This window comes from Chanodichthys erythropterus, chromosome 11, assembly GCF_024489055.1.
Source record: "Chanodichthys erythropterus isolate Z2021 chromosome 11, ASM2448905v1, whole genome shotgun sequence".
Lineage (NCBI taxonomy): Eukaryota > Metazoa > Chordata > Actinopteri > Cypriniformes > Xenocyprididae > Chanodichthys > Chanodichthys erythropterus.
The window spans coordinates 14,482,228-14,503,454 of record NC_090231.1 but is presented as its reverse complement, the minus strand read 5'-3'; the positions used below and the strand labels follow the sequence as shown (position 1 = coordinate 14,503,454).

Sequence of the window (21,227 nt, the reverse complement as noted above, 5' to 3'; positions counted from 1 at the left end):
CTTGGATTATACACAGCAACCCTAACATTTAGTAACCGCCATTTTTTGTGAACTTCTCTTAAACATGTCTATAATTTAATACATTTCCATATTATTTTACTAACTCTCTGTGTTTCTCTTTTCACACTCTGCATTTTGCCCTCACTGTCTCTCTCCCATTTCAGCAATGTCAGCTCTCCCTGCTCGTGTCAGTCTCTATGAGATGCACTGTGCTAGCTAATGCATGTGACTCTGTTTTCTTACCAGGATCTTGTTCAACCATGTGACCAGACACAGATCTGCCTGAGGACGGTTGGATTTCATTCGGCTACTCTGCCAGTTCTGTGTACGTGTTTGTATGAGTCAGATTTCAAGGCTGAAAACAACGTTCCAGTGCTGTGTGGTTTCTAAATATGTCCCATGTTCTGTAACTTTTGTCACAATAACATGGACATGTAGGCAGGCATGCACAACAACAGCTTGCCAAGAAGGCCATAATCTCAAGTAATCATACCGATTTTAATCTATATCTTAAAGGACACACTGAACATATAAAATTGCATTAAAAAAATGAATAAAAACAATTTTTAAATCAATGTCAAAATAACTGGGAATCAATAAGCTGGGTAAAATGTATCCAATGCATGGAGCCAAATAAACTGTTTCCAGCTCACTTGTGCACATGTACAATCCACCTCTCTTTTCCACATGAAGGGATACCACTCTTTTTGACCAATACATTTTATTTACTTTTCCACCATGTTTTGCATGTTTCCTGGATAATGTTTTTTTTTTAAATCATTTAACAGACATTGCATTCACAAAGAGCTGCTGCTTATTTTCTTTCTTTTTTTTTTCTTTCCTTCACATAGTATTTAACTGTATTGTAATGTGTAGACTGTGTGCTACAGAGCTCTTTACTGTAACTGTGTCTATTGTTGCTTTTTTTTTCAAAAAAAAATTATATATATATATATATATATATATATATATATATATATATATATATATATATATATATATATATATATATATAAACTTTTACATACCTGTAAATCACACTTCCTCAGTATCCAAAGGTATTTACACAATGCACTAATTTTAGCAGTGCTGACTGCAACTGGAGTTCATTGACATATTTTGTTGTAAGGGGCGGTCTATAGCCAAATATGATGGGATTTTGTTAATTTGTTTTCAATAGTTTTCCAAATCTTATATTTCAGAATTATAACTAAATCCTGTGAGCATCATATGTATGGCATTCATTTCCTTGTCCCAAACGGCTGTCAAAGGGTGTGTTACTAATAACAGGTAACGTTAGCAACACACAGCCTACTGTTTGGTAAATTTCAAAATAAATACATTTTTGAAAGAAAGAAAGAAAGAAAGAAAGAAAGAAAGAAAGAAAGAAAGAAAGAAAGAAAGAAAGAAAGAAAGAAAGAAAGAAAGAAAGAAAGAAAGAAAGGGTCTCAACAATTAACGCCATTTAGCAATTGGGTGAAGCGCCGGTACATTCAGCAAATCAGAGTCCTCGAAACAAACAGTCGTGGATCTCACGAGCCTACAGCGCGAACTGGTTGCCTGGTAGAATTTAGTAAGTTCTAGAATGTAAAACGTGCGCTGATTGGTCGGCGATGTTTGCTAAGCACGTGGGTATAGAAAAGCTATAAATACTGCTTGAGCTAGCGGCTTCTTCTCATTTGTGTGTAAGCGTGAATGTTGAGGGTGGTGTGTGTGTGTGGGTCTTTGTGCTATTGAAAGAAAATTTTGTGTGAATAATTTATTTTTAAATTATATTCGTTTTACAAGGGTAAGTATCGTATATTTACCGTTACGTTTTTTATGTCCATGGTTAGTGATGTACCTCTGGTTAAGCATCTGTTTGAATGACTACAACTAAATAAAAAAAAGGTTTGCATTTGCTAGAGATTGCACCTATGCAATATTATATGTATGTGTTTTTGTTGTACATCTCGACCTGTGTACGCTTTAATCAACGAGACAATGAAAAGTGAGCTTTAATACGTTTGCTTATACGGAATACGTTTTGCATCGTTCTTACTGTTGTGTGCATATACATGCAGCATTTAATGCCGAGTCTTTCTCTTTCAGCACTTTATATAAACTCAAAGGATTTTCACAATGGTTGCAACAAGCACACTAAACAGAAACTCGGAATGCCTCTCTGAATTTGCTGATAGAGGATATGACCAGACTTGCATCAATTATGGTAAGATATAAGATTATTTTCATGTATAATGTTCAGTATGTGTGATTTGTGGAGGCTAATGTGGTTCTCAAACAATACCAGTGGACTTGAGTGCTGGGCTTGTTTACTGCGCTATTGGTGCAGAGCTGCAGCAGTGATGTCAACACCGATGAAGTCATTCTGTAACCCAGATCATCTTCTTTGTGAACACGACTTTAGGTTACAGCAGTATTTTCTCAATTGTTACTGCGTAAATTAGTTATTGGAAATTAGATAAATAGCAGGATAATTACTTACTACCACCATAGACGATTTTAATTATTAAATGCATTTATTAATAAAACCATTGTCCCGTACCACTTGATGTTTTCAGAGATTTTTGAGCTCGAATTTAAAGGTGCACTAAAATTGATCAATTTATGACCACTACTGATAACTGGCACAAAAGTTAATATCGTCAAACAAAAAAAAACAATAGTTTGGCACTGTCAAATTGTGATAAATTAATTTAGGAGCCAATATTATAATGAACAATATAAAATATTGATATCTATTTAAATAAAGCCTTTGAAATGTGGGATGAGGTTGGTCTTCTATTAGTCTATAGAGGAGTGTTAAATGCTTTTTAAAAAAAAGTGCTCTTTAGGGGGTATAATCTTGGTTGTAATCACTTTCTCTTTAAGTTGGTGCTAGATGTTGGTAAATATGATCTGAAAATAGATGGAACCAAGAATCCACGATTAAATACCAAATATTCATGTTGATCAAAACCAGTAAATGAATAATCTGGTATATCATGCATCCCTCAGTCTAATCTCACCTCTCTTCTCTCTCTTCAGAAATGGACTTTTGGGAACGGTGTTTGGCAGAGCCTTACCTGGGTGCAGAAGTGTGTGAGGAACAGACATGTCAGCAGCTCGCCCGGCTGCTTGAGGGCTGTCTGTCGAGGGCCAAAGCCAGCAAGCTGCAATGTGCCCATTTGCTGGTGCCAGAGACTCTCACCCGGCGGGTGGCACGGGATATGCTCAGGCTGGCAGCAGGGGAGCCGTGTGGGTTGCGGGGCTGTGTGCTGGATGTGCATCTCGAGCTGGAAGAGCAGCAGCACCGCTGTGAGAGACTCGAGAGACTCGCTTGCGACTCAAGTGTGGTGCCAACTTTTGAATTGACATTGGTTTTCAAACAGGATGGCGGTGGCTGGCCGAGCCTGCGGGATTTTTTGCGCATTGGTACGTGTTTCCCACCTGGCACCCGCAGTGCACTTAAGCTCCGCCCTGGGTTTAGGCTCATTAAGAAAAAACTGTACTCTGCAGCTGGAACTATAGTTGAGGAGTGCTGAGATGGAGATGAAGGTGGTGGGAAGGGCTGAAGTTTAAGGGTACATTTGAATGCACTCACTTTCTCATGAATGTAAGAGTCTGCTGGAGAAGCAAACTCATGTTTTTGTAATATTTTTTTTTTTTAATCAATAATAGAATTATTATTTTTTGTTTTTTGGCACAAAATGAAATTGGAACAAAATGGAGAGTTGATTGCTGATGGGTATTTGCTGTAGTTTTTGTAAGCATTGAGGATAGTTTTTAATAGTGGCCTTGAACTTGTGCCAGCCCTTATCCGAAATGGTCATAATTATGCTCAAATGAACAGTACACAAAGTGTTTCCTCCTTATATTTCACACAAATTCATTATTAGATGTTTTTGAAGTTGAGTTATTTGACTGTTGAAGTTGTAAATTAAGTACAGGAAAGCATCACACTAAAGGGGGCCATACAGTATTTCTGAATGTATTGCGTACAGACGTGAACAGCTTCATGAACATGCTGTTCGAAGTCTTTCAAATATAAATGTCAAGATTTCCAACTTGTCACGGTTTTTAAAAAAAGACTGGATACTGTATGATTTGTTTTTTTTTTTTTTTTTTTACACCCCTGTGAGTGTTCACCTGGTAATGTTCACTGCACAAATGTTCTTGTCTTTATCCTTCTACACTTGAGCTTTGTTTAACTTATCTACCCAACTGAATACACTTCTATATTTTGCTTGAACTGCTGGTACAGCAACTGAACATTTTTCTTTATAAAGTTCCTTTTATAAGAAGTTGAGAGCCTTGTCTATTTTGACAATAAACTATATTTTCTAAAAATGTTGCAGGTCCTTTTTTTTTTCTTTTTGTAGAAAATGTTTTTCTCATTTTTAAATATCTAAAATAGTTGACTAATGTCTTGCATGTGTTAAACCTTCCAGATAATTTTTTTTTTTTTTTTTTTTTTTTTTTTTGTATCTTATCACTTAAGATGTCACTGAACACAACTGGTCTTACCCGCAGACAAACTTCACTTGGCCCAAAGCCCAGTTTAATTTAAAGTGCTAAAAGTTGCCCTTTTAGGGTTTTTTGGCATCCTGAAAGCTGCCTAAAAATAAGAGGTCACAAAACAAGCGAGCATATGCATATTAACGTGCAGGAAATATCTTCAGCACTTGTTATATTTCACCTCTACTGTTAAATAAATTTCCTGCATGTTGGTGTAAATAGAAAGTCCTTTAATTTCTTACCCTGCATCTTTGAACTATTGACAACCTGAGATATTTGTAAATGACTCGTTTTAACTAACATAAAAAAAAATGCAGCCACTGTAAGAAAAACATTGAAAATGAGGTAATTTTTTTTTTTTTACTTTTTATTTTTTTATTATACTTGAACCCTAATAGTTGCAGAATTGGTATGCTACAGAGGGACCGAGATCCTAATTGTTAATCTGTTACTTTGTTTGACGTGAAATGTTTAAGTAACTAAGTAAATAACTGTGAGTTGGCAGGAACTTTCTCATAGTCATACAACAAATGAGTTAAGTCTCAGAACGCATTTGAGCAGAGCTGTGTGCTGTGAATTCCCAGGCTCAGCGATTCTCTGGTTAGTCATATGACTGGCTGTTTAAACGGTCTTGGCCAGAAAGAATTGTAACCCGTAAAAAGGCTTCCAAGAAATATGACAACCAATCAGTTATGTAATATATTTTGTGGGAGCTGGCATGGAAGATGTTTTATAAGGAAAAGCAACAAAGACTTCCTCATTAATTTTTATTAACTGTTAGACAGGCTACATGTATATTCAGTGCAGGACTGCATGAATGTAAAACCAGCTGAGATCCAGAGGCCCTCAAACACATTAATGCTTTTCTGTTGTTTGCTGTCCAAGTTTCTACACACACAATTTGAAATAACATGGTTGAGGCTTTAAGCGCCATATTTTGTTGCCTTCTCTAGTTGCTTCTCTAGTTAAAGGTCATCGGCTCTGACAGTAAATAATTTCTGAGGGTGACCTGTTGACCTCAGATGTGAGTGAAGAGAACTTGAGTTTATGAAAAGTCTCTTCTAAAGACACCCCTGGTTTCACAGACAAGGCTTAAGCATAGTCCCAGACTAAATGTTTGAGCTGTTTGAACTGAATGCAACTTGCACTGACATGTCTTAAAATATATCAGTGCCATTGTTTTGTTTAAAGATGCACACATAATGTTTTTTTTCTAAGGCACATTTACAAAAGCTCTTTAAATGTCCTATAATTGAACTAGATGGCTAATCCTGGCTTAATCTAAACACTGTCTGTGAAAGGGTTGTTTCACAATGTTAGTGAAGACATCTCATAGACTTCCATTATTTTTAGGTTAATGAGATGTCCTATCCCAAACACCTGTAAACATAATCCTAGAAATGTTCACACAAGGTTGTCATGATATTTCACTATGTTAGCATAGTCAAACCTGTACACAAGGCTTGTGTTTGTTGGAAGCTGCAAGTGATGTTAGGTGCTAATTCAGCAGAACCACACGGCACAAAAAGGAATAAGGAAGCTGCTTCTCTCTCTCTCTCTCTCTCTCTCTCTCTCTCTCTCACACACACACACACACCTTTAACACTCTCCCCCCTCCAAATCATAAATATATCTATTATGTGGTTTTTACAGAAATGTTTATCTCGAATTTTCAACTGAGCAACTGACTTTCCAAAAAGAACAAAACTTCCTCTTACTGTTAAAGAGAAGTCTAAAAAACCCTCTGTAAAAATGTTTACTATGTGATCATAATATATGTTGTATGTGTGAGGACTCATATTAAATATTTAAAGATGTTTAAGATGAGTCGTATGTCATAGGACAATTTCAAATGAATGCAAAGAAATCATTTGCAGCTCAAAACTTTATCTTACAGCCCTTTTAATTTTTATCATTTATTTCTATAATATGTGTGGCCTTCATACCTTTTTAAATCTGTGTGTTTATTTTGTCCTAATGTTATCATTTTTGGAACTCGGACAGTTACTGTATGTTATGCAATTGTTTTGATAGAGTGAAATAACTAGTTTAAACTCTTAAAACACAATGGCCCTGTTTCACAGACAGGGCTTAGCCTAAACCAGGATTAGGCCTTAGTTCAATTAGAATATTAAGTAGCTTTTATAAACGTACACATTACTGGTGTGCATCTTGAGACAAAGCAATGGCATTGACAGATTTTAAGATATGTAGTGCAAGTTGCATTCAGTTAAAAACAGCTTAAACATGCATTTTAGTCTGTGACTAGCTTAAGCCGTGTTTGTGAAACCAGGGGAATATGTATTAGCTGTATATGCTACATTTCGTTTTCAACCAATAAAATTGGATAAAATTCAACAAACTTTGGGGGGAAATTGTGAAAAGTGAATTTTCCCAAATTCTAACTGTCACCATTGGCATATAATGTAACAAGAATTGCTAAAGTCAACTATATTTACTAATAATTCTACCAATCTCTATGTAAAAATAAAATGCTGCTTAAATATATTAACAAAATCAGAAATTTTAGCCAGAAAAGTTTCTAAAATGTGGTTAATTTGACATTGATTGACCCAGTATAGGCACAAGTCATTCAGTTCTGGGCATCTCTTAGCTTATGTTACCACTTGTGACTTGTGAATAAAACCCATGAAACTAAATATCCCACAAACATTGACCCCTGAAATTTATGTTCCTCCAATATGGCCATGGTGTCCCAGTACCCATGTGCTATTCTCATCATCTGTTCACAGTGCAACACATTCTGATACTCTGATAATCTTATTTAGAAGCTATTTTGTACCAATTACAATAAAATTTTGATTTTTGGTTGGTAAATCATACAGCCTGCAGGCATAATATGATATGTAAACCTCAAATCAAATGTTAGTATTAGTAACTGCTAAATGTCTCTGAGTGGTTGTTAGGGCATTTAAAACACATAAAACTAATACTTACTAAATAAATAAATTAATTGAAATATTAAAGCGTAACTCAGTAAGATTTGCGAAGCTCCCCCTACAGGTTGAATCACACTGTCCTAAATACTCCAAGCGCAGCTCTGGACTACAACGACTACAACGCTCACCAGCAAATACAGTACAAGAAATCTCGATGGAGGTTGGAAATTTTCGAAATTTTCTTATAAAGTCATAATATATACATTGTTTTTGAATTACTGTAAAGCATTTTGTCACTCTCACGTGAACGTGAACATGAGGCGAGATCGTGTCGGGTCGGCGCAGCTCAACTTGCAAGTGCTGTTTTCTGGCGTAGACGTGCCAGAGGGGTTAGTGCTCACCTCAAACACATCACTACAAGTCAATTAACCATAATAAGGACTTAGAAAAATATTTATGAGGGTAAAAAAGTTACTTAGTTCTGCTTTAATGCTTGAAAAATTTGTACTCAATTTGGTAAGCTTTAAAGTTTTAATTTTAAATGTACAATTTTGTTTGTATTTTGTGTAGGCCTACTGTTAAAATACATAAAGCCTCAGTTACGCAATGTGCTATTGTAGTAATGAAATAGAAAAAAAAAAAATGCTTAATGCATCTATCTTTATCAAATCAACATTCCTTGAACTCACCTCAAAATATGACCTCCGTGGTAATAAGCAGAAACTTCCCACGGTGTATTATCTTTTATGTTAAATGTCATAAATTACCATCATTATAACACAGCTCCTCTTACCATGGATATAAATACTCTATGAATGCACAGTCAAACAATGTAAAGAAAATTATACATGTAAGAGTTTAAAATATTTAGCCAATGACCTCACTTTGAGGACTGCAGGACTGTCAGTATGATTAGAAACAGGTTGATGGTAAAAACCGGCTGGGCATTACTGCCTGACGAACCTCTGTCTGTGCCAAATTATCAGCCACAGGGTCATCAGCTGGGAGCCACCCTTCACCGATGTTTCGCCCCTTTAGTCCCAGAACATCTCAGGGTGGTGGGGCAGCAGCAGACAGGTACGTCTCCCTGCCACTCCCTGCGCTCCCAGCACAGTCAGTTCAACTAGCACCACCTGCTTACTCGTCTCACACCACAAAACAAGGTACGGTCTCAATGTGGTTTGCGCAATAGAAGCGGGAACTGTAGCCACCTGTCCCGGGCCCTCATTTATCAACGGTGTGTACAGACAGATTTGTGCGTAATGAGTGCGTAAGAACAGTTTCACGCAAAGTGTGGGATTCACCAACTTGTACTTATACGTAGAAATGTCTGTAAATATAAGCACACCTCTGAGCATGTTTATGCAGAGAATCTAGTGGTAGAATAGCGACACTACGCATAAAAACATTTAAAGGAACACTCCACTTTTTTTGAAAATAGGCTCATTTTCCAACTCCCCTAGAGTTAAACAGTTGAGTTTTACCGTTTTCGAATCCATTCAGCCGATCTCCGGTTCTGGCGGTACCACTTTTAACATAGCTTAGCATAGTTCATTGAATCTGATTAGACCGTTAGCATCGCGCTTAAAAATGACCAAAGAGTTTTGATATTTTTCCTATTTAAAACTTGACTCTCCTGTAGTTAAATCGTGTACTAAGACCGACAGAAAATGAAAAGTTGCGATTTTCTAGGCTGATATGGCTAGGAACTATACTCTCATTCAGGCGTAATAATCAAGGAACTTTGCTGCCGTTCCATGGCTGCAGCAGTGCAATGATATTACGCAGCGCCCGTGAGCCCCTGCTTGCACAGGGAACGTGCCTTGCAACCATGGAGACGTTTGTGAGAGACGCTGCGTAATATCATTGCACTGCTGCAGCCATGATACGGCAGCAAAGTTCCTTGATTATTACGCCTGAATGAGAGTATAGTTCCTAGCCATATCAGCCTAGAAAATCACAACTTTTTATTTTCTGTCGGTCTTAGTACACGATTTAACTACAGAAGAGTCAAGTTTTAAATAGGAAAATTATAAAAACTCTTTGGTCATTTTTAAGCGCGGTGCTAACGGTCTAATCAGATTCAATGAACTATGCTAAGCTATGCTAAAAGTGGTACCGCCAGAACCGGAGATTGGCTGAATGGATTCGAAAACGGTAAAACTCAACTGTTTAACTCTAGGGGAGTTGGAAAATTAGCCTATTTTCAAAAAAGTGGAGTGTTCCTTTAAGCAGTCCATATATGTCCTGTGTTTCCTTTAATTATAAAACACTCAATTTATCATTTGTCTAGTTTTAAACACGATGCGTAATTGTTGTCAAACCCTAAAAAAGACAGCTGTGAAAAATGTTTGTCTCAGCGCTATTTTGCGTTATTGGAAGACTTGGCAAACAATGCGCTCCACAGAGAGCGCATTTTTCAAGATTGTGCTGATCTGCTTGGCGAGAGCATAGAGTGCTCTCTTTGCCATTATTGCGGTGAGGAAAAAAACACAATCATGTGATTTTAAAGGGAATTGTTGTCACCATATATGGTTTATTGGAGGTGTTTCCGAATGCTAATGACCGTGAACGAGCATGGTACTTACGCACATGTGGGATTTATCAACAATGATTGCTTACTCATGTGCGTAAGAACTGTGTGCGTATGTTTGATAAATATGGATTTTCTTGTACTTAGGCACATTCTAAATTTCATTCGTAGGACAAAATATAGAACCTTTTCTATGCACTGTTGATAAATGAGGGCCCAGGTCTGCTCAAAATGACCAGTCCCAGCCACTGGCCAGGATTGATACCTTGTGCTAAACCTTTCTGTACTAACTCTCCTACTCTCACAAATTAGACAGGCTGACTCTTAAGGCTTGGGGCCTCTTGTTTGCCATTGCCCTTGCTCTTTCCGTGCATTCTGCCAACTTCCTTAGTATTGGCCTGGCCTTGTTGACCTTGGCCAACAGATTTCACAAAAAGTCTTTCCTCTTCCAATCTTGTCACTAGACCAATAAATCGTTATGTGGCACAACAAGATCAAATGGACATTGTGAAGTTTTTAACAAAGGTTAACAGAAAAGAATAGTATCGTTCTTTACAGTCCAAATGGACAGAAGAATTTGCATTTGTGGAGAGATCTGGATCTGTGGTTTGTCTCATTTTACAGTTGAATTGCATTGTTTAACAATCGGATGTGAGGAATTGAGGAACTCTCTGCACATCCCTGCTTTTTTAGGACAAAATAAATAAAAAAGTAGAAAAATAAAAGACTTCCTAGTTGCACAAGTGTGAAATATAAAATTCTTCTTCATCTTTCTTTTTCTTTTTTATGAAGACCTGCAAGTTTTGTGACAAAATTGTTTGGTATTTGGTGTCTGCCCTATTCCCAGCTGAAGAGATTGGTGATTAGTTCATTACAGAGTAATGTGCCCTATTATAAAAGAGTGTGCACATTTATGCAACCAGGTTAAGTCTCTCTCTCTCTCTCTCTCTCTATTAAAAGTTTTTGTTTGTTTGATGTTTTATGGGTTTCAATATTACATCAAAGGTAGAAAAAGATCTGACATGATTTTATGTAGATTTATTTTCTGTGTAAATATTTTATAAACACTGAACACCAGATTATATTGATCATGTAAGACCCTAGACATTTTGAAGAGAAATTCTAAAAGTGTATAATTGAAATTAGTTACAGAAAAGAATGTGTTCTATTAAATAACAAAATATGCTAAAACACACACAAAAAAAATTCCCATATGCTAACAGCATAATATTTACGTTCAAATGATAAATGTTAGACTAGACACATTTACAAACAAGTGTTCTGTACTAATGCTTTTAACATTTATAAACAAATAATAAATACATGTGCAGTATAGCCAAAAGCATGATGAACACATTCTTTGAGTTTCCAAACATCTGTCAGTTACCTCATTTGACCTTCAGGTTACATGGTTCTCATACACTGTCCTATCCGGAATGAAAATACTTGGCTATGGCCATATTTTCCTGGCAGTGTTGGAGTGGGCACTTTCTGTTTGACCTATCAGGTGTGTTTGTAAGAGTCACTCCTGCATACATCATCACCCTGATGAACAGCTGATTGTCCAAAAATATCAAACCACAGTTGTCACAGAGTGATGAAATAATGTTGGAAGACAACAAAGCTTTCTCCAGTTTCAGCTGCAGTTTATTCATAGATATGAGTTGCAGGCCAACAGCTAGAAAAGTAGCATTGAACAAAAGCCTAACTCCACATCATGTTTAAGGAATTTCCACTGTTTTTCACAGAAACTATATGCAATTCTGGAAAGCTTCTTTCTTGAATTTTTAGGTATGCATTAGTTCAAATTTTGCTGTACTGTTTTCTCTAGAAGCTTTCTTAGCATAATACTATCCTGTACTACATACTACCCCCAGAGATTTTGTCTGGAATTAGTTAATCCTTGCTGGCACTAAATCTAGCCTCAAAGTCTGGTTGAATTCATCCTGTGTGTTCATGTCCTAATTGCACCTAACCAGTGAGGCATACTGGCCATTCCACAATATCAGCTGTACTGTTGAACTGTTGCAGTCCGTTCTTTTTTCTATGCTCTTGTTTAATAGCAAAGCTAAGCAATATATATATATATATATATATATATATATATATATATATATATATATATATATATATATATATATATACATATACAGTGTCCTCCACAAATATTGGCACCCTTAGTAAATATGAGCAAAGCCGGCTGTGAAAATAAATCTGCATTGTTTATCTTTTTGATCTTTCATTAAAAAAATTCACAAAATTCTAACCTTTCATTTAAGTAAAACAATTGAAAATTGGTGGAAAAGCTCATTATGAAATAAATGTTTTTCTCTAGTTCATGTTGGCCACAATTATTGGCACCCAATTTTATTGCAATGTCCTTTTCCCAAGATAACAGCTCTGAGTCTTCTTCTATAATGCCTGATGAGTTTGGAGAACACCTGAGGAGAGATCAGAGACCATTCCTCCATACAGAATCTTGTTGGTGCTTCTTCTCTTCAGTTCACTCCACTCATTTTCTTTAGGTTTCAGTTCAGGGAACTGGGACGGCCCTGGCAGAAGCGTCATTTTGTGCTCAGTCACACATTTTTGTGTTGGTTTTGATGTTTGTTTTGGATCATTGTCCTGATGGACGATCCAACCACTGCCCATTATTGGATTTCTAGCAGAAGTGGTCAGGTTTTGATTTTTTATCTGTTAGTATTTGATAGAATCCATGATGCCATGTATCTGAACAAGATGTCCAGGACCTCCAGCAGAAAAATAGGCTCACAGCATTAAAGATCCAGCATATTTAACGGTGGGCATGGGTTACTTTTTATCCATGTGTGCACCAAACCCATCTGGTGGGTTTGCTGCCAAAAAGCAGTTTTTTTAGTTTCGTCTTACCACAGAAGCCGGTCCAATTTGAAGTTCCAGTCTTGTCTGACAACTGATTATGCTGGAGATTGTTTCTGGATGAGAGCAGAGGATTTTTCTTAAAACCCTCTCGAACAACTTGTGGGTGTCATGATCACTAGTGAGAGTGCCCTAGTCAGCCACTAGAGGGCACTCCATTCCGGACTCTTGTTTTCACCCCTTGGACTACATTACCCATACTCACTCCTGGACTCATTATCCCACTCATTGCACACAGCTGTTTTGTGTTTATTCATTAGTGTCTGTCTATTTATACCTGGTTTGTCTCTGCCTTTGTGATGGTGTCTTCACGAACGTTCCTGGTTTCTCTGTTTTGGTTTTCGTTGTGTTTTTCTTGTTTTGTGTACGGACTGTTATCATGGATTTTGACCCTTGCCTGTTTCTGGATTTACGCTTTGGATTACCCCAATAAATACCTGCAATTGGACCTACCCTGTTTGTCTTCGTGTGTGCCGTGACAGAAGACACCATCAATTTAGGATCCAGCAGGATGGGGATTTGGATCACTCCTCCAGCCACGGTGAGGGAACGGATGGCTCTTGTTCGGGCGGTGCTGGCTCTGCGACAGGAGGGGAGAGAGATAGGGTGTTTTGCCCAGTTTTTCTGGACATTTTCAAGAGGGCTGCGGTATAATGATGAGGCGTTAAAAGGGGTTTTTAATGTATGCCTTGATGACCCTCTGCCCCAGTGTGAGTTGGAGGGGCTCCAGACCCTGGATTTCTGGGGTTTTACCCATTATCTCTCCCGCAGAAACCGTGGGCCAACTCATGCTCAGCCAGAGGCCGCTCTTGCCCGTGAGCCCGCCCCAGAGCCTGCTCTAGCCCGTGAGTTCGCTCCAGAGTCTACAGAGGAGGTGGGCACAGGTTCAGTGCTGCACTCACGTAAGAGGAGGAAGAGGAGGAGGAAGGCTTCCGTCATCCCTCAAGGCCTGGAGGCCTTCCCGGAGTCCGCTCCAGCCAGTGAGTCCACTACAGAGTCCACTCCAGTCAGTGAGTCCACTCCAGAGCCCGTTCCAGTCAGTGAGTCCACTCCAGTCAGTGAGTCCACTCCAGAGTCCGCTCCAGTCAGTGAGTCCACTCCAGAGTCCGCTCCAGTCAGTGAGTCCACTCCAGAGCCCACTCTAGTCAGTGAGTCCACTCCAGAGTCCGTTCCAGTCAGTGAGTCCGTTCCAGTCAGTGAGTCCGTTCCAGTCAGTGAGTCCACTCCAGTCAGTGAGTCCGCTCCAGAGTCCGCTCCAGTCAGTGAGTCCACTCCAGAGCCCGCTCCAGTCAGTGAATCCACTCCAGAGCCCGCTTCAGTCAGTGAGTCCACTCCAGAGTCTGCTCCAGCTAGTGAGTCCGCTCCAGCCAGTGAGTTCACTCCAGAGCCCGCTCCAGCCAGTGAGTCCGCTCCAGCCAGTGAGTCCGCTCCAGCCAGTGAGTCCGCTCCAGCCAGTGGGTCCACTCCAGAGCCCGCTCCAGCCAGTGAGTCCACTCCAGAGCCCGCTCCAGCCAGTGAGTCCACTTTGGGTGAGCCACCGCCTCACCCTCATAAGCGGAGGAGAAGGAGGAAAAGGGCTTCCTCCGTCCTACAAGGCCTGGAGACCACTTTGTTGGTTGTTCGTGGGTTACCGAAGCGCCTTGCCCTGCCGGCGCCACCGAAGCGCCTTGCCCTGCCGCCTGAGCAGCCCGAGCCTGCTGCCATCACCGAGCTGTCCGCTCTTCCTGATACGACCACGGAGGTCGTCCCCGAGCTGCCCGCTCTCCCTGACACGGCCACAGAGCAACCTTGGTCAGCCCCGCCGCCGCCGCCGCCGCCGCCCAGGCCGCCAGCCCTGCCGCCAGCCCTGCTGCCGCCGCCGCCGCCCAGGCCGCCAGCCCTGCCGCCGCCCAGGCCGCCAGCCCTGCCGCCGCCACCGCCGTCCAGGTTATCTGCCCTGCCGCCGTCCTCTAGGCTTCCTGCCCTGCTGCCACTGCCCCGGCCGTTGGAACCGCTGGAACCCGCCTGGTCAGTTCCTCCAGCGCCGCCCTGGCAACCAGCCAGGACTCCAGACCCCAGGGAACCCGCCTGGTCAGTTCCTCCAGTGCCGCCCTGGCATTCAGCCAGGACCCCGACCCTCTTAGAGCCCCCGTGGTCTGTTCCACCGGCTCCCCCCTGGCCTTCGGTTGGGGGCTCTGGTCCTGGCCCACCATCCCTCCCCCTGATCCTCCTCCTGTCCACCTCCCTCCTGAGTCTTTGTGTTTTTTGTTTTTGTTGTCTGGTGGAGCGTCTGGTAGCCGCTCCTTTGAGGAGGGGTAATGTCATGATCACTAGTGAGAGTGCCCTAGTCAGCCACTAGAGGGCACTCCATTCCGGACTCTTGTTTTCACCCCTTGGACTACATTACCCATACTCACTCCTGGACTCATTATCCCACTCATTGCACACAGCTGTTTTGTGTTTATTCATTAGTGTCTGTCTATTTATACCTGGTTTGTCTCTGCCTTTGTGATGGTGTCTTCACGAACGTTCCTGGTTTCTCTGTTTTGGTTTTCGTTGTGTTTTTCTTGTTTTGTGTACGGACTGTTATCATGGATTTTGACCCTTGCCTGTTTCTGGATTTACACTTTGGATTACCCCAATAAATACCTGCAATTGGACCTACCCTGTTTGTCTTCGTGTGTGCCGTGACAGTGGGGATGTAGGTGCTGTTTGATATTTTTTTAGGCTTTCTGAGACTCAAGACTCAACTAATTTCTGCAATTCTCCAGCTGTGATCCTTGAAGAGTCTTTGGCCACTCAAACTTTCCTCCTCACCGCACATTAGGACGACTTAAACACACGTCCTCTTCCAGGCAGATTTGTAACATCTTTAGTTGATTGAAACTTCTTAATTATTTCCCTGATGGTGGAAATGGGGATTTTCAATGCGTTAGCTTTTTTCTTAGACCCATTTTCTATTTTGTAAAGCTCGACGATCTTTTGCTGCACATCAGAACTATATTATTTGTTTTTTATTCATTGTTATGAATGAAAAAGTTGGAGGTCTGTAGCTATTGACTCTGCGGAAAGATGGCAACTTTCTATTCAGCATGCGCTAACCCCGCTCTGTGATTTTTAAGTGGCCTTAAGTAGTAAAGCTAATGCAAGGGCTTGAAATCAATTAATCCTTTGATACTTCCTCATCATCGTGGAGAGCGCAGTTCATGGTTGCACAGCAACGACAGACGCCACAGGAGCACAAGCGCTTGTAGAATGGAGGAGAAAGTTTTCCACGCATTTTTAGACGATATGTGAACGGCCCCATTCAGCAAGCAGTAACGCTTCTTCCTCGCGCCAGTTCGGTTTTCTTTTGGAATCTATGGTGACTGATTATATCACAAAATCTAGGCTATATATAGAAAGGTAAGTTAACAGCCCACTGGTTTAAAATTTGCAATTAAAACATGGTGGAAAATGTGTTTATCTTTTATTTCCAATGTGTATATCATAATGTATTCTCTTGAAAATTCTTTATTGTCAAATGTGTGTTGAATGTAAACTCCTCTTAGGAATTTCACCATTCAATGTGAATTTATCAGAAAATATTCTTAAATAAGGAAATCTATGATTGTTCCATGCCTATGTCGTCATCCAAAATCCAGTTTGTGGCACAGCAAAGTGTCGTGAATCATCTCTAAGACTGACACTTAAGATTTAGTCCTACACTTCACTTAAATTATGACTGAGATGCTTGATAACTAAGCGCAGCTTTGAGCCAAGAATTTTTTTTACTCTTAAGTCAATTCTTAGCAGTGTTCTTGTGAGTAATTCTCAGAGCCTTGATAAAAACGGGCCCTGGTTCTGCCTGTGGGTTGCAGTTTTGGGGGGATGGGTTCACAGAACTTGTGAGGGAGAGTTTTCTGGATTATTCATTAAATATAATGAATAATTGTGTCTGATAGGTCCAGACGCTAATTCTTTAGGTTAATTTTTTATAATTGCAAAATATGGATAAGTAAGCAGTTGTCCAGGATGGAGAGGCTGACCATCGATGGTACTGACCTGTTCAAAGGTACGTTTCAGCGTCTCATCCTGAGACTGCTCCAGGGGAAAATCATCGCACTCCGAGAGAATGAGTCTCTCGATTTTGCTCTGTTCCACTGAGGCAGTACTCAGTGATCCCGGTTCAGTCTCTCCCGCCTGCACACTCGCGTTTCCCTCCAGTGTTTCCCAAGAGGCATCTGTACATAAAGCCCCCAATAATTCTGCAAACGCCGGCCAATTGGTTCCCAAAATTAATGGATGCCGGAGGTGCGGGTTAACTGCCACCTCAACACTATGGGTACCCCCCTTGATACTCACAGGTATTTGGTACCACCCAGCTTGACCGGGGGCAGCCTGCGGGACATCCGGGGCCCGGACCCGGACCATTGTCCCCACCTCCATAACTGGGCACCTGTCTACAAAATGCTCCAGGTCCCCGCGACGGCAGCAGGCCGGCCCAGACCTCCCCACCGCTCCACTGGCAGAGAGAGGGTTAAGCGGGTAACGTGGAGAGAGTGGAGAAACAGGAGCGGGTTCAAACCCCTGGGCGGGACTCGTGGAGCTGAATAGGGAACCTGGTTATTCCCGCCCCGCCCCCGGGCCATCCACAGACCTCAGCGGTCTTGCCACAATATACAAACCCGATTCCAAAAAAGTTGGGACACTGTACAAATTGTGAATAAAAAAGGAATGCAATAATTTACAAATTTCATAAACCTATATTTTATTCACAATAGAATATAGATAACATATCAAATGTTGAAAGTGAGACATTTTGAAATGTCATGCCAAATATTGGCTCGTTTTGGATTTCATGAGAGCTACACATTCCAAAAAAGTTGGGACAGGTAGCAATAAGAAGCCAGAGAAGTTTAAATGTACATATAAGGAACAGCTGTAGGACCAATTGGCAACATGATCATGTATAAAAAGAGCCTCTCAGAGTGGCAGTGTCTCTCAGAAGTCAAGATGGGCAGAGGATCACCAATTCCCCCAATGCTGCGGTGAAAATAGTGGAGCAATATCAGAAAGGAGTTTCTCAGAGAAAAATTGCAAAGAGTTTGAAGTTATCATCATGTACAGTGCATAATATCATCCAAAGATTCAGAGAATCTGGAACAATCTCTGTGCGTAAGGGTCAAGGCTGGAAAACCATACTGGATGCCGTGATCTTCGGGCCCTTAGATGGCACTGCATCACATACAGTAATGCTAATGTAATGGAAATCACAACATGGGCTCAGGAATACTTCCAGAAAACATTGTCAGTGAACACAATCCACCGTGCCGTTGCCGGCTAAAACTCCATAGGTCAAAAAAAAAGCCATATCTAAACATGATCCAGAAGCGCAGACGTTTTCTCTGGGCCAAGGCTCATTTAAAATGGACTGTGGCAAAGTGGAAAACTGTTCTGTGGTCAGACCAATCAAAATTTGAAGATCTTTTTGGAAAACTGGGATGCCATGTCATCCCGACTCAAGAGGACAAGGACAACCCAAGTTGTTATCAGTGCTCAGTTCAGAAGCCTGCATCTCTGATGGTGTGGGGTTGCATGAGTGTGTGTGGTATGGGCAGCTTACACATCTGGAAAGGCACCATCAATGCTGAAAGGTATATCCAAGTTTTAGAACAACATGTGCTCCCATCCAGATGTTGTCTCTTTCAGGGAAGACCTTGTATTTTCCAACATGACATTGCCAGACCACATACTGCATCAATTACAACATCATGGCTGCGTAGAAGAATTCGGGTATTGAAATGGCCAGCCTGCAGTCCAGATCTTTCACCCATAGAAAACATTTGGTGCATCATAAAGAGGCCAAAGACCTAAGATAGTTGAGCAACTAGAAGCCTGTATTAGACAAGAATGGGACAAACTTGGACTAAACTTGAGCAACTTGTCTCCTCAGTCCCCAGACGTTTGCAGACTGTTATAAAAAGAAGAGGGGATGCCACACAGTGGTAAACATGGCCTTGTCCCAACTTTTTTGAGATGTGTTGATGCCATGAAATTTAAAATCAACTTATTTTTCCCTTAAAATGATAAATTTTCTCAGTTTAAACATTTGATATGTCATCTATGTTGTATTCTGAATAAAATATTGACATTTGAAACTTCCACATCATTGCATTCTGGTTTTATTCACAATTTGGCCAGTCACTGAAATAAGGTTTTATATATATATATATATATATATATATATATATATATATATATATATATATATATATATATACAGTGGGTACGGAAAGTATTCAGACCCCCTTAAATTTTTCACTCTTTGTTATATTGCAGCCATTTGCTAAAATCATTTAAGTTCATTTTTTTTCATGTACACACAGCACCCCATATTGACAGAAAAACACAGAATTGTTGACATTTTTGCAGATTTATTAAAAAAGAAAAACTGAAATATCACATGGTCCCTTTGCTCAGTATTTAGTAGAAGCACCCTTTTGATCTAATACAGCCATGAGTATTTTTGGGAAAGATGCAGCAAGTTTTTCACACCTGGATTTGGGGATCCTCTGCCATTCCTCCTTGCAGATCCTCTCCATTTGTGTCAGGTTGGATGGTAAACGTTGGTGGACAGCCATTTTTAGGTCTCTCTAGAGATGCTCAATTGGGTTTAAGTCAGGGCTCTGGCTGGGCCATTCAAGAACAGTCACGGAGTTGTTGTGAAGCCACTCCTTCGTTATTTTAGCTGTGTGCTTAGGGTCATTGTCTTGTTGGAAGGTAAACTTTCAGCCCAGTCTGAGGTCCTGAGCACTCTGGAGAAGGTTTTCGTCCAGGATATCCCAGTACTTGGCCGCATTCATCTTTCCCTCGATTGCAACCAGTCGTCCTGTCCCTGCAGCTGAAAAACACCCCCACAGCATGACGCTGCCACCACCATGCTTCACTGTTGGGACTGTATTGGACAGGTGATGAGCAGTGCCTGGTTTTCTTCACACATACCGATTAGAATTAAGGCCAAAAAGTTTTATCTTGGTCTCATCAGACCAGAGAATCTTATTTCTCACCATCTTGGCAAAATCCATGCGGGCTTTCATGTGTCTTGCACTGAGGAGAGGCTTCCGTTGGGCCACTCTGCCATAAAGCCCCGACTGGTGGAGGGCTGCAGTGATGGTTGACTTTCTCCCATCTCCCGACTGCATCTCTGGAGCTCAGCCACAGTGATCTCTGGGTTCGTCTTTACCTCTCTCACCAAGACTCTTCTCCCCCGATAGCTCAGTTTGGCCGGACGGCCAGCTCTAGGAAGGGTTCTGGTCGTCCCAAACGTCTTTCATTTAAGGATTATGGAGGCCACTGTGCTCTTAGGAACCTTAAGTGCAGCAGAATTTTTTTTTTGTAACCTTGGCCAGATCTGTGCTTGCCACAATTCTGTCTCTGAGCTCTTCAGGCAGTTAATTTGACCTCATGATTCTCATTTGCTCTGACATTCACTGTGAGCTGTAAGGTCTTATATAGACAGGTGTGTGGCTTTCCTATTCTGTGTTTTTCTGTCAATATGGGGTAATGTGTGTACATTAATGAAGAAAATAAATGAACTTAAATGATTTTAGCAAATGGCTGCAATATAACAAAGAGTGAAAAATTTAAGGGGGTTTGAATACTTTCCGTACCCACTGTATATATATATATATATATATATATAAAACCTTATTTCAGTGACTGGCCATTCACATGTGTACACTACTTACCTTTTGGTACTTAACCAGCTCCACATTATCTTCTGCATTTGTCTCCCTTTAAGTCTCTTATTTTGCTGTCCTCATCGTTCTTCATCTGATTCAACTTCATCATCTGATTCTCCTGATCAGGGTCCCTGTAAATATACAAATCTGTGTTTGTCTTCAACATTGTCAAGTGTGTGGTGCCTTTAGCATTATTCACCTGTTTAATGCGCACAAATCAATAAATTGCAATACTTTCAAATGAAAAACAAAAGATCCGCACTCACTTCTTCTTAATGAATATATTAATATATATTTTTTATTAAATAACAAAGCATCTTTTAATGTTATCTTTTGCTAGATAACATTATCTTTTTTTTCTTATTTTCTGGAAGAAAAAAAAAATGAAGTGAGGTTTTGCTTAAAACAAGCAAAATTATCTGCCAATGGGGTAAGAAAAATAATCTTGTTTCTTGATTTTGTCCCAAACAGAAACAAGATTATTTAATGGTGAAATTAAGTCAATCTATTTAGTCAAAAGTGAAGCTGGTAAAGCTGTTTGTGGAGTTAAATTCTCCTCTGCTGAGATCTTGAAAGATTTACTTAATGTGGTAAGATTTGGTACTGAATATTTATACATTTATTGAACATAAGCCAGTGGTCTCAAACTCAGCTCCTGGAGGGCCACAGCCCTGCAAAGTTTATCTCCTACCAGCT

At 40.4% G+C, this 21,227-nt stretch overlaps 1 protein-coding gene across 2 annotated transcripts; it reads left to right on the top strand.

The window, feature by feature from the left end:
• The first annotated feature begins 1,650 nt into the window (after positions 1 to 1,650).
• Positions 1,651 to 4,287, top strand: LOC137030505 (DNA damage-inducible transcript 4-like protein). Of its 2 annotated transcripts, none has more exons than XM_067400853.1 (3): positions 1,651 to 1,789; positions 2,092 to 2,209; positions 3,028 to 4,287. In XM_067400853.1, exons 2-3 carry the CDS (start codon positions 2,122 to 2,124, stop codon positions 3,522 to 3,524), a joined length of 585 nt encoding a protein of 194 aa, XP_067256954.1. In that variant the 5' UTR covers positions 1,651 to 1,789; positions 2,092 to 2,121; the 3' UTR covers positions 3,525 to 4,287. The 2 variants fall into 2 exon arrangements, with proteins under 2 accessions (XP_067256954.1, XP_067256955.1); XM_067400854.1 differs by lacking the exon at positions 1,651 to 1,789 and adding an exon at positions 1,791 to 1,890.
• Positions 4,288 to 21,227: the final 16,940 nt, after the last annotated feature.

What these genes read in the sequence shown, in the direction of transcription:
- LOC137030505 (XM_067400853.1), top strand. Translation starts at nt 2,122, where the DNA reads ATGGTTGCAACAAGCACACTAAACAGAAACTCGGAATGCCTCTCTGAA. An exon ending in CCAGACTTGCATCAATTATG is followed by an intron (nt 2,210 to 3,027) that starts GTAAGATATAAG and finishes CTCTCTCTTCAG; the next exon opens with AAATGGACTTTTGGGAACGG.